This window comes from Megalobrama amblycephala, linkage group LG12, assembly GCF_018812025.1.
Source record: "Megalobrama amblycephala isolate DHTTF-2021 linkage group LG12, ASM1881202v1, whole genome shotgun sequence".
Classification (NCBI taxonomy): domain Eukaryota; kingdom Metazoa; phylum Chordata; class Actinopteri; order Cypriniformes; family Xenocyprididae; genus Megalobrama; species Megalobrama amblycephala.
This window is the reverse complement of record NC_063055.1, coordinates 16,053,293-16,070,751: the sequence shown is the minus strand read 5'-3', so window position 1 is coordinate 16,070,751 and position 17,459 is coordinate 16,053,293. Positions and strand designations below refer to the sequence as shown.

General features: G+C 35.6%; 1 protein-coding gene across 5 annotated transcripts in view; it reads left to right on the top strand.

Moving 5' to 3' along the window:
* Positions 1-17,459, top strand: part of si:dkey-220o5.5 (actin filament-associated protein 1-like 2) — a 70,508-nt gene that overhangs the window by 23,032 nt on the left and 30,017 nt on the right. For 3 of the 5 annotated variants that reach the window (XR_007187391.1, XM_048209152.1, XM_048209150.1), the window contains exons 2-3: positions 1,706-1,843; positions 2,825-2,958. Coding sequence is in view for 4 of the 5 variants with exons in the window: in XM_048209152.1 (XP_048065109.1) it covers positions 1,706-1,843; positions 2,825-2,958 (272 nt within the window). In the remaining variant the exon portion in view is untranslated. Of the gene's footprint in view, positions 1-1,705; positions 1,844-2,536; positions 2,616-2,824; positions 2,959-17,459 lie in introns of those variants that run through there. The other 2 variants (XM_048209153.1, XM_048209151.1) reach the window with 2 other exon arrangements.

Sequence of the window (17,459 nt, the reverse complement as noted above, 5' to 3'; positions counted from 1 at the left end):
AATTAATGCATTCCTTTTTTATTCACAATTTGTACAGTGTCCCAACCTTTTTTGGAATCGGGTTTGTACTTTAATGTAAGATCTATTGAAATTTGTATGTCATGTATTAAAATATATTTGTATTAATTACACATTTGTAATGTTGAGGTTGCAGTTTAATTTGTATTAACTTTAAACGTAATATCAAATAACAGTTCAAATTATAAATCAAGTACTTTACAGATTCTTTAATGTTCATCAACATCAAAATAAGTCTACTAAAATTTAAAAGTATTTTTTAAAGTATACTTTAAATAAGTCTACTAAAACATGACTAAAGATTATTAAAACAATATTAATAAAACTTTTAATTTGACATTACAAAGTGCACTTTTTTAAAGTTTACTTAAGTGTGTTAATTAACATAGTCATCAAAATGTATCTTTAAGTACACTTAAGTGACATTTTGTTTCTCTAATATTATATTATCTGCCATTTATAGTTTTTTTTTTAAAAGATTTGAAGTACACTACAAGTGCACATTCAATACTATTAAGCATTCTTCTTTTTCACAAGAGAGAAAGATGGTAGAACAGGGGTATGCAACTAAGTTTTTACATATTCTGAAGAAAATATGAGAGACACTTACCTGTGCAAAAGGTTGTAGTTGTTCTTAGTGTTTTTAACGAGTTGCTATGTGGTTGCTCTATACCTTCATGGCTCAGGTCCCTATTTCATAACTCAGAATATGTTATGTGCTGAAGTTTAATGCTTTAAAATATGTGTGAGAAATAGTGAGAGGATTGACTGCAGCACAAAGTCCCACTGATGTGTCTCTGTGTTATATACACAGTGTGTGGAGTCTCTGTATGTTTACTGTGGTGAGGGCTTGAACAGTGCCCTGTTTGTCTGTGGCCAACATAATAAGGCAAGACAGAGAGCAGGCCTCACTTTAAACCATTATAAAACAGGTAAAGGTCTCTTTTCCTTCTCAAGTCATCAAATATCACAGCATGATAGAAAATTTGCAAGCTTTGGCCACAATTTCAGCCATTCAGGATGGGAGAAATGTGTTTAATTCAATATTAAAATAACTCTTTAGGACAGTAAAGGTACAACAGTGTGTGTTAGGGGCACATGTGCTGATGTTTGTGTGGATACAGGTCTAATGTAATGAATGGGTTCAGCTACAGGAATGCACTCATTGTTATAAAGTCACTTTAGTATAAATAATTCAAAGCAACATCGAACATGCTTATTTAGCTTAGGGAGTAAATAAATCAGCAGTTTAGGAGCCCTTCACTCCTTACCAGCTCTTGAAGGAATGATTGAAAATCTGAAATCTCAGATAATTTGACTTGAGCCTGTGTTAATTAATTGAACACAGATCTCTCCTGAAAACACTGAACTGTAGTTATAACAGCTTATTCAGGCAGATAGTTAACTTTTCATCAAGCCTTCTTCTGTTTTTGTTAACGGAATTTCAAAAGTCTTTTTATGTGTAGATTTTATTGTTTTACCTTGGTCCTACTTTCAATCTAAAACAATGAAAAATCCATCATATATCCATCAGACATCAAATGATCATAAACAGTGTCAGTCAAGTGCTTGAGTTAAGAGACGTGATGCATGAAAACAAAGAAAAATCAAGGATTTTTATAGTCATTTCTAATCATTTAATTGTGTGTATTGATGATACATATGTCTATTTTCTTTGATTTTGTAGTGCTGGCTCGGCTGGTTTCGGACCTGCAGGCATTCTTGCTGGTTCTGGACAGTGAGAATCTCAGTTATATTGCTCAGGCCCAGAAAAAATCCATCTCAGAGCTGCTATATAAACTACAGGACAATAAGGACACACCAGGTAACCACTTCATTAATATGAAGTAAATATGTGATTGTATATGCAAGTATATCCTTATTGTAAAGTGTTATGCATTTTTAATGTCTTTGAAAAAAGACTCTTACGCTCACCAAGGCTGTATTAATTTGATCAAAAATACAGTAAAACCAGTAATTGTCACAGAATGACTCCGAGCGAGACAGGAGATGAACTCAAATACTGGGTTTATTTACAAAATAAAAACCAATCTATAAACTAAACAAAACAAAAACAGGAGGAAAACAACATGGAAAAGTCACAACACGAAAGCACAGCTAAATACAGGTAGCGATGAGGTCTGTAGTCCGTGTAGCAAAACATTGACAATAGCTGACTGTGAGTGTGGTGTGCGTCTCAGTCGGCTCTCTAGGACATGAATCAGTAGGCAGTGACCTTGACATCACTACACAAGTATTACAAATGTTTGTTGATCAAAATTATTCATTACTATTTTTCTTGTTGTTTTTTTTTTGTTTCTTTGTTTTGTTTTTTGTTTGTTTTTTTGTTAATTTTTCATACTTGTTAATCTTTAATGGTAATTAATTTCCCCCGTACAAAGAACGCACTTTTCTTAAACATCCCATATGTGTGCTATCACTTCTGCACAGCTCCAACAAAGCTGTCATGTTTTATACTTTTTTTTTTTTTTTTCATATATGTCTGGAAACACTGCAGATTCACCTGCAGCTGTAGTGATTGAGCTGAACTGAACTTTATCCATTTGCAGGATATAGAGAGTCAATGCAAGGTCATGGTAAGATTGGGGGGGACAGATGTTCAATTCATAGACCGCTACTCTCATATAACCTTAGATATTTACCACTATATCTTTAAGACTTTTATAAATGACTTCTGTTATGGATGTCGTGCCTCTTCAGACTTCAGTTTATAGCTCCACTTTGGGTTTTGGGTTCTTTTCTGTATAGATTAAAATTGTATGTGTTTATATTTTTTTATCTTTAGCAGAGGATGCAGAGTACATGATTATGAACTGTCCCTCTGGAGGCCCCAGCGATCTCAGGGAAAGCACCACCGCTGAGGCTCATTTGACAGAGGAACCTCTTTCAGTCACCTCTACTGAACGACTGCAGCAAGGGGTGAGTCCAGCCCTCCAGCCAACATGACTCCATGATTTGATATAACACTGAAAGATTTATTGACATGGTATGAACTCTAAATAGAATGTTACAGCTTTTAAGTACTTGCTCTTCAAAGAAAGATTTTTATTTTGTATGAAAGCCAATTTTACATATAAACAAATATTATTTGAGTTGGTATGGACACTGTTTGCTTGCTCATTCCTCATAGTCTTATCATGCACCATTTATCTGTTCATAGTCAGTTTTCCAAAAAAAAAATCTTTCTAATCTTTCATCACAATGTAATTACTGCTCCAGTCAGATCATGTCACCAACCTTTTATTCAGCCAGCCCCTCCAACTCAGTCACATAGCCCTACATTTTAATTTTAGTTTGAGTTTTAGTACATTTTTAGGTGCTTTTGTCCTTTTTATTAGTTTTTATATTTCTAATTAGATTTATTTTTTTTATTTCAGTTTCAGTTTTAGTAATTTTAGTACTTCAGCTTAAAACTCATTTTATTTCATTTAGTTGCTGAGGCAACATTTAAATTTTTTTTTTAAGTTTAAGCTTTTCATCCAGTGTTTGCATTTTATTTTATTTCAGCTATATTTCAATTAACAAAAACAATTATTTTTTAACACAGTTACTACATATTAAAAATATTAAGGACAATTTTTTATTATTATTAAAGCATCATTTTATTCAACAGTTTAGTTGTTCTCTATGGGTGCTTCTCAATCGGAAGGCTGTGTCCTAGTCAGGCTGCATATCAAGGCTGCCATGTTATCAAACGACGTCAAAGGCCATCTCAGTTTGAAGTATTCATGGAAGGCAGCCTTTGTTTCACGTCCTTCATTTTGAAGAATGCATCAAGCATATCCTATGCGCCCTCCAGTCACCCACAATCCTTTGCACACATTCAAATTCACTAAAAAAATGTTTGCAGAAAATTAATCTGTGCTGAACTGTTTTTGTTTTGTTTTGTTTTATTTTGTTTTGTTGTAAATTAATCATATAATGCAAAATTGTTCATGTAAGCCGCTGGGAGACCACAGACAGTTGTAATTAACTGTATTGCATTAATGCAAAAGTCAGTTAATATAAAGATTTTTAATATAAAGTATTTTTTCAAAATTAATTTTAACAGTATTTTCGCACCGTCAGTACAAGGGTACAAACATTGTAGCCATACAGACTTATAGTACTAGCCTGTCTTATTCTAGCATTTAATGGTAAGGAGATAAACCTGTTACTTTATCATTAAATATAACACTGCTGAAACACTGTATGGATCAAACAGCATCCAGGGTTGGAACTATTCATTTATCATAGAAAATCTATGATAATGTAGTTTCAACGTAACTCTGAAGTCTTGCTCACAAGCAGCCAACTACAGGCCTTGATGAATGAAATAATGATTGGATAATGAGTTATTATCCAACAGCAAAAATGTTATTAGCTTCTAATAATATGCTTGTGTCTTTTACCAGTCTGAGGTAAGAGGTGAGGTAAGATATTATAATTTACAAATATTTTTCTCATATGTTGCTTTACCATGCAAACAACATTGTGACATTTGCCAACACTGTCTGAATGGACACCCACTGCCAAGCATTAAAAGCTGTTTTATGTGTATGTGGGGGTATTTGAATTACAGTGGAGAATTCCAGAAATGCATTATAATGATGTCACGTACTATACTGGCTGTAGTAAGCGCACAATGCAGGAGATCCAAAGAAACACTTTATTTAACAACACTAACACTCAGGATATTTCACAACCACGTAAACTCAAATGATACCGGACAAGGAACAGACAGAACTCAGGGTTTAAATACACAGGGAACAACAATTAACAGAATTAGAAACAGATGTGGAACTAATGAGTAACTAGGGAAATTAACAGGCAAACAGAAATCAGGCAAATCGTAACAGGGAACAGAATGAAAACGAAAACGAATTAACAGAACAAAACAGAATGAGACCTTTACAGAAATTCCCCTCCCAGAAGTCCAACTAACAAAATCTAACTGAGGATGGAGGAATGAGGAGGATGAGGGGCTGGTGAAGGGTAGACCACAAGAGGAGATGTTGGTGGGAGAAACCAGGGTGATGATGATGGCGGGAAGAGCCAGGGAGAATACGAGAGCAGGAGGAGCCAGATGGGGACCCAGACCACAGCCAGGACGAAGGCCCATGGTGGAGTCAAAGGATGAAGGAGCCATGGGGAAGACGGATGGAGCTGATTGAAGTAAAGACCCAGGCAGAGCTGATGAGCCCAAGTGACACCAATGGATCTGGAGACCAAGGTGAAGCTGCAGCGACAAGCATCTGAGGTGGACTCAGGGTGCCAGAGGACTGAGGCGGAGCCAGTGGGACCGAGGACAAAGGCGGAGCTTGAGGAAAGGCGGAGCCCAATGGAGCTGAAGGCCCGGAAATCCATGCCGCAGGCAGAGTGACAAGGCGGAGTCGGAGGGACATGGGAGCTTGGTGGAGCCATATGGAGGATGGGCCCAGGTGGAGCCGACTGATCGACAAGCCAAGGTGGAGTGATGGCTAGGTGGAGCCAGGGGATCCTCTTGCCAAGGCGGAGCGGGAGACCAGAAGACCCGGGGTAGATCCACGCAGCAGAGTGGAGTCAGAGGAGGATTTATTTAACAATACTAACACAGAAAAACATAACCACATAAACTCAAACGATACCGGACAAAGAACTGACAGAGCTCAGGGTTTAAATACACAGGGAAAGGTAATTAACAGAATTAGAAACAGATGTACAACTTAAGGCTGATTTATACTTCTGCTTCGAGTGTACGTCTTAGCTACGGTGTAGCCTGATGTGCAGCTATTCAGAAATGTAACAACGCGTCAATTCTACGTGGACAACAGGCACTGTGATTGGTCTGCTAGAACCCCTCCCTCAGGTCAAAAAACTAGCATAGAACTAGCAGAGAAGAGCGAACATTTTCAACTTCCATAGGAATTAAAAAACACTCTGTTTTACACACAGCGTGATTCTGCAACAAAAGTCATTGCCTATTTGCTGCCATCACTGCTAAAGCTTCTTCAGCTTTTGACTTGATAATCAACATGACACTGACGCAGACACTGACTACTAGCGGTTTGCATGCACATCGATGTGGACAATGACGCAGAATATAAATGAAAACAGACGCATAGCCTACGGTGCAGAGGCTCCGGCGTAGGTCAGACGCAGAAGTATAAATCACCCTTAATAAGTAACTAGGGAAGCTAACAGGCAAACAGAACTCAGGCAAACTGTAACGGGGAACAGAATGAAAACAAAAACAAAAGAGAACGAGACCATTACAGATGTAATTCAGCCCAGTAACAGTGCAAACAACAGTGTGTCAAGGTCTTGGTGTATGAATAGGTTGTGTGATGACAACAAGATATCAAATATAACATTCCAATGATTGATTCATGATGAAAAAAACAACAAAAGCAGCACTTGTTTCAAGGATAGAATCCACCTCCAAATTATGAGTGAAATTAATATAGTTAATTATTTGTTGAAAGAGTGGGGAATGGTGTTGTGTGCAAATTTTATTTTATTTTATTTTAACTTTATTACAAATTGCAGCATCATACATGGTTTAAAAAAAAGAAAACAGACTTTAGTTAATTAGTACTGTCGCAACCAACATCTTCTAACAGCTTTTACGTCAATGGACAATTTTTCCACTTGAAATTAATGGTCACTCTGAATTTTTTGTTTGTTGCTTTAGCCAGTATGTATGACAGCCGTCGTGGACTTTGACTGGTTATATATATATATATATATATATATATATATACAGTGGGTACGGAAAGTATTCAGACTCCCTTAAATTTTTCACTCTTTGTTATATGCTAAAATCATTTAAGTTCATTTTTTTCCTCATTAATGGACACACAGCACCCCATATTGACAGAAAAACACAGAATTGTTGACATTTTTGCAGATTTATTAAAAAAGAAAAACTGAAATATCACATCGTCCTAAGTTATTCAGACCCTTTGCTCAGTATTTAGTAGAAGCACCCTTTTGATCTAATACAGCCATGAGTCTTTTTGGGAAAGATGCAACAAGTTTTTCACACCTGGATTTGGGGATCCTCTGCCATTCCTCCTTGCAGATCCTCTCCATTTCTGTCAGGTTGGATGGTAAACGTTGGTGGACAGCCATTTTTAGGTCTCTCCAGAGATGCTCAATTGGGTTTAAGTCAGGGCTCTGGCTGGGCCATTCAAGAACAGTCACGGAGTTGTTGTGAAGCCACTCCTTCGTTATTTTAGCTGTGTGCTTAGGGTCATTGTCTTGTTGTAAGGTAAACCTTCGGCCCAGTCTGAGGTCCGATTGCAACCAGTCGTCCTGTCCCTGCAGCTGAAAAACACCCCCACAGCATGATGCTGCCACCACCATGCTTCACTGTTGGGACTGTATTGGACAGGTGATGAGCAGTGCCTGGTTTTCTCCACATATACCGCTTAGAATTAAGGCCAAAATGTTCTATCTTGGTCTCATCAGACCAGAGAATCTTATTTCTCACCATCTTGGCAAACTCCATGTGGGCTTTCATGTGTCTTGCACTGAGGAGAGGCTTCCGTCGGGCCACTCTGCCATAAAACCCCGACTGGTGGAGGGCTGCAGTGATGGTTGACTTTCTACAACTTTCTCCCATCTCCCGACTGCATCTCTGGAGCTCAGCCACAGTGATCTTGGTTCTTCTTTACCTCTCTCACCAAGGCTCTTCTCCCCCGATAGCTCAGTTTGGCCGGATGGCCAGCTCTAGGAAGGGTTCTGGTCATCCCAAACGTCTTCCATTTAAGGATTATGGAGGCCACTGTGCTCTTAGGAACCTTAAGTGCAGCAGAATTTTTTTTGTAACCTTGGCCAGATCTGTGCCTTGCCACAATTCTGTCTCTGAGCTCTTCAGGCAGTTCCTTTGACCTCATGATTCTCATTTGCTCTGACATGCACTGTGAGCTGTAAGGTCTTATATAGACAGGTGTGTGGCTTTCCTAATCAAGTCCAATCAGTATAATCAAACACAGCTGGACTCAAATGAAGGTGTAGAATCATCTCAAGGATAATCAGAAGAAATGGACAACACTGAGTTAAATATATGAGTGTCACAGCAAAGGTTCTGAATACTTAGGACCATGTGATATTTCAGTTTTTCTTTTTTAATAAATCTGCAGAAATGTCAACAATTCTGTGTTTTTCTGTCAATATGGGGTGCTTTGTGTACATTAATAAGGAAAAAAATGAACTTAAATGATTTTAGCAAATGGCTGCAATATAACAAAGAGTCTCTTATATTCACCAAGGCTGCATTTATTTAGTCAAAAATGCAGTAAAAACAGTAATATTGTAAAATATTGCTCATCTTTGTACACAAAACAAGCACACAACAGAAACTTTTGTTTAACTTTTATTTTCCAGTTCCCGTTTTACTCCTTTTTTTTTATCCAAGGCACATAAATATGATTTGAGATCAAAGCATGACAAAATTCACTATTTAATGCAATATGTGTCTTATAAACACTCAGATACATTAGTAAATGATTAGTTCACTTCAGAGTTAAAATTTCCTGATAATTTACTCACCCCCATGTCATCCAAGATGTTTATGTCTTTCTTTCCTCAGTCTAAAAGAAATTAAGGTTTTTGAGGAAAACATTCTAGGATTTTTCTCCATATAGTGGACTTCACTGGAGTACAATGGGTTGAAGGTTCAAATTGCAGTTTCAATGCAGCTTCAAAGGGCTCTACACAATCCCAGCCAAGGAATAAGGGTCTTGTCTAGCAAAATGATCGGTCATTTTCTAAAGGAATAAAAATGTATATACTTTTTAATGCTCATCTTGCACTAGCTCTGCGATGCACGACACATTACGTAATCACGTCAGAAAGGTCACACGTGACGTAGGCAGACGTACCACAGTAGGGCGAAAAACTCCACATCATTTTCTCATCTAACTTCAAAATTGTCCGGCATCGTTGTTTTACCTTTTTTGTAAAGGCCGTTTGACTTAGTTCTTTGCATGTTCGCTTTGTAAACACTGCATTGGTACTTCTGCCTACATCACATGTGATATTTCCAACGTGATTACGTAACGCGTTGAGCAGTGCAAGACAAGCATTTGTGGTTAAAAGGTATATACATTTTTATATATTTTAATTATTTTATATATTTTATACATATTTTTTAGAAAATTACCAATTGTTTCACTAGACAAGACTCTTATTCCTCGGCTGGGATCATGTAGAGCCCTTTGAAGCTGCACTGAAACTGCAATTTGGACCTTCAACCTGTTATACCCCAGTGAAGTCCACTATATGAAGAAGAAATCCTGGAATGTTTTCCTCAAAACTTAATTTCTTTTCGACTGAAGAAAGAAAGACATAAACATCTTGAATAACTTGGGGATGAGTAAATTATCAGGAAATTTTAATTCTGAAGTGAACTAATCCTTTAACTTGAATTTACAGTTATAGTTTTACCTGTAGTTTCAATGTAATACTTAATTATTGCTTTCCAGTGATCCACAAAAGCAGGTTTATTGAAGGCTCCCTCTATAAGAATCGGGAACAGGATTAGTTCCTATAAATGCATAATTTGTTACTGTAAAACATACTAAAGGTATTCTTGAGCAAGTCTTAAACAGAGGACAATATCAGATTCATAGAAAAGTTCATACTGTTTAAAAGTTTAAGACTTTTTTTATGTTTTTAAAAGAAGTCTTTCATGCTCACCAAGGTTTTTTCAGTACCCATTACTCAAGTTTTACTCAAGTTCTTTTCTCCGTTTTTTCACCTGATCCTTCAGAAATCATTCTTACATGCTATTTTGCTGCTCAATAAACATTTCTTATTATCAATGTTAAAAATAAATATGCTGATTGATATTTGTGGTAATGGTTATTTTTTACAGGATTCTTTGATGAATATAACTTTTAAAAGAACAGCATTTATTTGAAATAGAAATTTTCTGTAACATTATAAATGTCTTTACTGTCACTTTTGAAGTATTTTTAGAGGATGGTAAAAGTAATGGGGCCTGGGACTAAATTGTTATGCTTTCCACCTGGATACTTTCCAAGTACACTGTACTTTTGAGGTCCTTAGTGGTCCCTTCCTGTGAAAGGACCCGGGGCAGTGTTCCCAACTGTTGAGTGTGAGTGTGGTGGTGTGCCTCAATATGTTTGACATAGACATATGTAAGGGATATAGATGTATAATGTAATGAATACCCTAAAAACATCATGGTGTGTGTATGTGCCCTGATGTGTATTTTAGAGTACACTAGTGTTTGATGGTGTTGTAATGTATACTCTGGGGCTCATTACAGTGTGTACTTGCACTGTGATGTGTATTTTAAGAGACACTAGCTCTATGGCCATAATAACAGGGCAGATGGGCAGGCTGCACACTAGTGGTTACGAGGCCCAGAGCGCCGGAGTTGGACCAAATCTTGTGTTGTGGCCACCTGATGAGTATCTCCCAGCTTCAGCGTAGCCTCACTGTGGTCTTCCCCCTCATCTCACCCAAGGGTTGTGCAGGGCACGAGGTCAGAGGTCAAATCTTGCCTCGTAACCAAGGTCTTTCAAGTGGGCAATCACATATAAACAACAGGGACAGAAAGTACTAAAAGAGAAGAGCATCGCTGGAGGAGGAATCGCTATGAAAACTCATTCATGGCTGTTAAGAAGACACATTAGCAACATTTCTGTGAAATTCAGAGAGCAATAAATGTCCAGTTGTCCATTGTCAATAGTATAGCGATGCATGAAGCACAGCTCACACAGAAATCACTTTCAACCCAAGCAGCTTTCTTTTGGTCAAAGCAGCAAATTCGTGTGACCAACTTGAACATAAGCGGAAATCTTCTGCCCTCACGTGGAATTCCACATTGAATTGATTCTTATAGAAACTGTTAGATGTTATTTATACCAGTGTATCATTAATATAATATTATAGTTGTTGTTAATAGTATGAATTTGATTTGATTTATTTATTTAGAAATATTGCCTTGGCAACTAGCTGAAATAAAAAGTTTTTTTCCATTTAACATATTTTGCATATTTTTAAAATGGTTTTAGTTAACGATGATAACCCTGATTTCAGTAAGGACAACTGGTCCCACTTTATATTAAGTGGCCTTAACTACTATGTACTTACATTTAAATTAATGATTTGATACAATGCACTTATTGTGTATATACATGTTTTTACATTGTACTTATATTTGAAAAACACCTGCATGTAATTATATCTGTAATTAATTTCTGTAATTACATTTATAATTACACTGTTGACCCATCCCTTACACCTAACCCCTACCCTTAAACCTACCCATACCACCAAAGCTTTCCCTAACCTTACCGGTATTCCATTTCAATAGCAGAAAAAGTGTTTTGCAATTCAATATGAACCCAATAAGTACATTGTACTTATTTTTTGATGTAAGTACATAGTAGTTAAGGCCACTTAATATAAAGTGGGACCGGACAACTTTTGAGAGTAATACATTTATTGACAATTCTTGAATTTGGCGAAAGGCTTAGGCTTTAAGGTGCTCTTTAAAATTGAGTAAGGAACCCTAGGGTTCTACATAGAAACCCATTGAATCTTTTTTTCTAAGAGTGATAGGCTGTCAATCTAAAAAAAATGACAAAGAACACCATAAAAGTGCTTCATGTGACCTGCATGCACAGTATTTTAAGTCTTCTAAAACCATATGACAGACTGATGTTTATGCCATTTTTGACTGAAAATCTTTCCTTTTGCTGGACAGTAAATGGTATTCACTGTATACAGTTTTTTTTTTTTTTTTTATTCACTTTTATTCATACTATTTTAACAGGTAAGGTGTACATTTTCAAAACTCTTAGTACAAAAATCCAAACTGATCACACTTGTAACACAGCCAGTCATTTTTTCAAAACCTGATCTCATGCTTTCATTCTAGTTGTACATATTTTCGTTATACATAATCACTTTTTCAAAACAAAAGATCATTGTAATGGGAACATTTGGTTTAATCACCGAAACAGTATGATCTTCTTTCAGTTTAGTACTTTTAACAATCAGTTAATTCAGTAGCAAACCATGCAAGATATGTGTTTCAAATCAGCCTTGTTGCTGAAATACAGTTTTTTTTATTCGCTTTGGTACTATTTTCACAAGTAAGGTGTACATTTTCAAAACTCTTAGTACAAAAATCCAAACTGATCACACTTGTAACGCAGCTAGTCATTCTTTCAAAACTTTATGGAATGCTTTCAGTAATTTTGCACATGTTTTCAGTCCACATAATCATTGTTTCAAACACAAGATTATTGTAATATGTAATGGGAACATTTGGTTTAATCACCGAAACACAACAGTATGATCTTCTTTCAGTTTAGTACTTTTAACAATCAGTTCATCCAACAGCAAACAATGCAAGATACATGTTTCAAATCACCCTTTATGCTGAAATAATTATCATTATCATAGTTATCACAGGCTACAGATGCCACATTAGAAAAAAACACTTACATTACCTAAATTACATAATTGACTTAAAATCCATAATGTTTGTAATAATATCTATTCAGTATGCTATCAAAAGGTTTGATAAAGTATGACACAGTCATGAGGTTTTGTATAGAACAGAGTGTGCTGGCAATACAGTAAATGTTCCCACTGTACCACATGACTGAATCTATACTGTAGTTGATCTTTACTGATGAAGGGTGAGTTACAGAAATGTGTCTCTGCCATGGTAATGCCCCTTTTTACAGCATCACATGGCATTCTATAATGTAAAATGATGTTGGTTTATGTTTTATGGGGACTTTCCATAGACATAATGATTTTTACTTTATAAATGCTATATTCTATCCCCTACCCATAAACCTACCTATCACAGAAAACTTTCTGCATTTTTACATTTTATAAAAATTGTATTTCATAAGATTTATAAGCTGTTTTCCTCATGGGGACATTTGGTTCACAACGCAGTGTTTACCAGGATCACAGATGCACACGCATACACACACACACACACTTTGAAAATTGTGGTTATCATCTAGGTAAATCTGAGATAAATTGCTTATAATGTGAAAGGAATTTGTTACATTTGGTTATCCATAACATAAATTGCAAATATGTTCTATAAAACTATGCCTATAAAATCAATATCTATAGAAATCTATAGGTGTACCAAATGATTCATTGATTAACCATTAAGTTCAGTTGGATTTAATAATAGACAAATGTATTAAACTGAACGAAAAGAGATGCAAATCAAAAGTTTGATAGTAATAGCATTATGAAAGGCAGTTACTGTGAATGAAACATTTATATTGATGAAACACTTATTTTGTGTTGTGAAAAGGATACTTTCTGATTTTGTGTATTGTACTAACACAATTGAAAATATGCTGAAATGTTTGAAAAAAGTGCACTTTTGATGATCTGTTGTGATATTAGTACTAAGAGTTTTGAAAATGTACCAGTTACTTGTGAAAATTGCACCAAAGCAATTAAAAAAAAACTGTAATAAAGTTGACTTTCTGACTTGGCTTTTATGCACATTCATATATATCATATATTCATATATATATATATACACACACATACACACACACACACACACACACACACACACAGTAAATGCACACAAAAAATCCAAACTGATCACATTTGTAACACAGCAAGTCATTCTTTCAAAACCTGATCTCATGTTTCATTTTAGTTGTACAAATTTTCATTCTTCATAATCACTGTTTTAAAACACAAGATCATTGTGATATGTAATGAGAACTTTTGGTTTAATCACCACAACACACAACAGTATGATCTTCTTTCAGTTTAGTACTTTTAACAATCAGTTAACTCAATAGCAAACAATGCAAGATAATTTAAGTGTATTTTCTAATATGGCATCTGTAGCCTGTGTAAATGTAATTATTTCAGCAACAAGGCTGGTTTGCTACTGAATTAACCGATTGTTAAAAGTACTAAACTGAAAGAAGATCATGTTGAGTTTCAATGATTAAACCAAATGTTCCCATTACATACCACAATGATCTTTTGTTTTGCCATTTACTGTTCCTGAATGTGCATAAAAGCCAAGTCAGAAAGTCAACTTTATTTCTAGTGCTTTACAGTATAGATTGGTTCATAGCAGCTTCACAATAGTAACAAATTCAAGTCAATAGTGTCATTATACAGCTCAATTCAGTTAAGTATTGATTCAGTTCAGTTCCATACCTTTGTAAAAATCATCAGTTGTGCATACATGCTGTATTATACAGTGCATTTGTGCACATGTACGTGCTAGTGCTTTGAAATAACTCCTGTACACTCCACTGCACACTGAACAAGCAAAAGACACGAGAGTAGTGTTTTACATTTTTCACATCTGTGTGTAGTTTGCTGTGTATGTGGCTAATCATTTGATGTTTGTGTGTAGAGTTACTACACAGAAATACAATTTTTAGAATAGTTAAAATAGTTTTGAATGAAGTGTTTGCTTTTGAAAGAAATGTGTGATGTTTTGCATGTTGTTTTGTGGTTTTGTGTGTAGAGATTTGAGAAATGGAGCCACAGTCTCAAAAACTGTGTGTAAGAAATTTGAAAAAACTATAATTAATAGACAAATGTATTAAACTGAACGAAAAGAGATTTAAATGAAAAGTTGATAGTAATAGCATTATGAAAGGCAGTTACTGTGAATGAAACATTTATATAGAGGAAACATTTAACACAATTGAAAATACGATGAAATGTTTGAAAAAAGCGCACTTTTGATGATCTGTTATGAAATTAGTACTTAGAGTTTTGAAAATTTACCAATTGCATGTGAAAATTGCGCCAAAGCAATGAAAAATCTAACATGGAATGGAAGTTTTGGGTTAGGGTTAGGGGTTAGGGTTCCATCAAATGTTTTTTTCCCCCTTTTTTATTTCTTGACAACCATTATGACTATGAAATGTAATTATATGCAACATTTTTTATTTCACTGATAAAATAACAGCAGGCTGCACTGAAATGACTTTAGGGCAAGCAAAAAATGACAATTTTCATTTTTAGGTGAATTGTTCCTCTAATGACATAACTATATATTCTCTGCACTGTTTTCTTCTCACAACCCAGTGTGGACATTTCTAGATCATGGCAATTAAGTGCAATAGGAAGTTCACCTAATTCCAGAACCCTGAGCAAAATCAAAAGCTTGTTTGAAAAAGATTGAGGGGGAGGAAGTGAGGGGGACTGGCCATATCTTTAACAGGAAATGCCATGTTTAAACGAGAGGCCCTTCTTGGTGACCCAACTCTGCAGTATGATTGGCTAGAAGGGAAGAAGAAGGGAGGAAGTGGACTTTGGGAGGATAATTATTGCTGTCTACGTGATATAGGACAATGATGGAGTGATAGAGAGATGGACTGATAGGACAACCGCTCAGAGGGAAAGGAAGTCGGATGGTGCAAGGAGGATCTCCTGGGAGGTGTGGGAGGGATGAGGTCACCAGCCAAGTGTGTGCCAAAATCTTGGGGTTTCCATGCCAACCAGATGGTCTCAGTCCTGTGAGCATGAGCACATTGAGCCCACAGATTTGGCACATGTGCATGTTTTCAATATTACAGTGTGAGGGGGCTTAGAGTATATACTGATAATGACCAGGAAGAAAATAATGTAATGTATCCTTATTTGTGCATCTTTAACAATTTCTATATATCTTAATTATTGTTAATATGTAATTCATTTTTCCAGGAGCTCATTGCTTCTACGTTCAGTTAAACTGCTAACAGTGATTGTAAATTAATTGCCTAAATTATTACATTATTTGCTAACTGCATTCTTTAAATTGTGATGTTGACATGCATTCTCTGTAAAGCTGCTTTGAAACGATATGTATCGTGAAAAACGCTATACAAATAAATGTGAATTGAATTGAATTGAATTAACAGAGTAGCTCTTGAAGTTAGCATAAAATCTACTGTTGATCATATTTAATTTTCCTTTCAATTAAAACATCAAAATATGAGAAAAATATTTAACATTTGTAATAAATATTACACAAAAACAAAACACTAAAATTGGTTAAGGTATTTATCTTATAAAATGATTTGGCAAAAAAGCAAACTACAGCTACAGGTTTTATTTTAATAGGCAAAAAAAAAAAAAATTATAGAAAAACAAAAAACTCAGGGAAAAGCATACATTGACTTCAACATATTAAGTTAATAGTTCTTTCTTAGCACTCTTTAGATGGCCTCAGAGGTACAGGTCCTGTGTAAAACATTCGTTCAATAGTCCTCATGTAATTTGAGTTTGTGTCTGTGTGGGTTAGTAAGAGGTGAGATGTTTTAAAGGCTAAAATTGGTTCCTCTTGTGCTTCATGAGGTAACATAACAAGCTCAGTTTGACAGGGTTAAAATGACCTGCATGTTTTAATGTGTGTTTGCCTGTGCAATGACAGCAGAAGCTCTCTTCATTTAATTAAGATCTTTTAAATTGTTCAAATTAAAGGAGGTAAACATGGAATGTGCAGTAAATGTTTACAACCTTAGTGAGCATTCAGGACCCCTTCTACCTCCGCTACCCATCATAAAAGTGTTGCGAAGGTTTTTTGGGGGGTTTTTTACTACTCCATGGCACGCAATCTACAATGATGCATTTTCAGGGAATAGTGGTTTACTCACTCTTTAAAGTCAAAATGAGCTACAAAGAGCAATTCACATGTACTATTTTCTTATTTTTTTCTCTTCTAGCTTCATACATACATAGTTCTTATGATTCTTATCATTTTTTATCCTTGCTTTTGGCATCCCTTACAAATGTTTTCCAGTCTTACATCTATATTTCTCTCTGGGTCTCTATCCCTTGTTCTCTCACATACACGTGAACACACAAAAACTCCTTTCATCTTTCATTCACAGATATGTATCTGATCCCCAGAGCTATACACGCTGTGCTCTCAAACTCAACCACACCTCCCCCCAAGAGCGAAAGGGGTAAACAGAAAGAATGAAAATATGCAAGAGATAAAACAGAAGAAACACTCAGGAAAAAAATTTAATTAACATTCAGAAATTCTTGAGTCACACGTCCACGTTCCAACTAGGAGTGCAACGGTTCAGATTACTCGCGGTTCGGTTTTTATCACAGTTTTAGGGTCACGGTTTCAGTACGGTTCGGTATGTGCTGTGTTCAGGGAAAATAGGACAACTGTCAAATAAAAATAAAGAAAATAAGAACAAATAATCACACTACAAGCAACAGCACAAATCAATATAATAGAGAAAATATTCAAATATAAAATAACACAGCATACCTTCACTGTATAAATTAAATAAAGATTAATCATTATTGAAGTTACAAAAGCTACTCTGTGAAGAGCAGTGAGTGATTTCTTTGTCATTTGTTGTTTGATTAACATTAAAAACACAGAGAGCAGAAATAGTTTCTTTCCCTTTAAGACAATGCACAATCCAGTACATATACAGGAGCTGGTCATA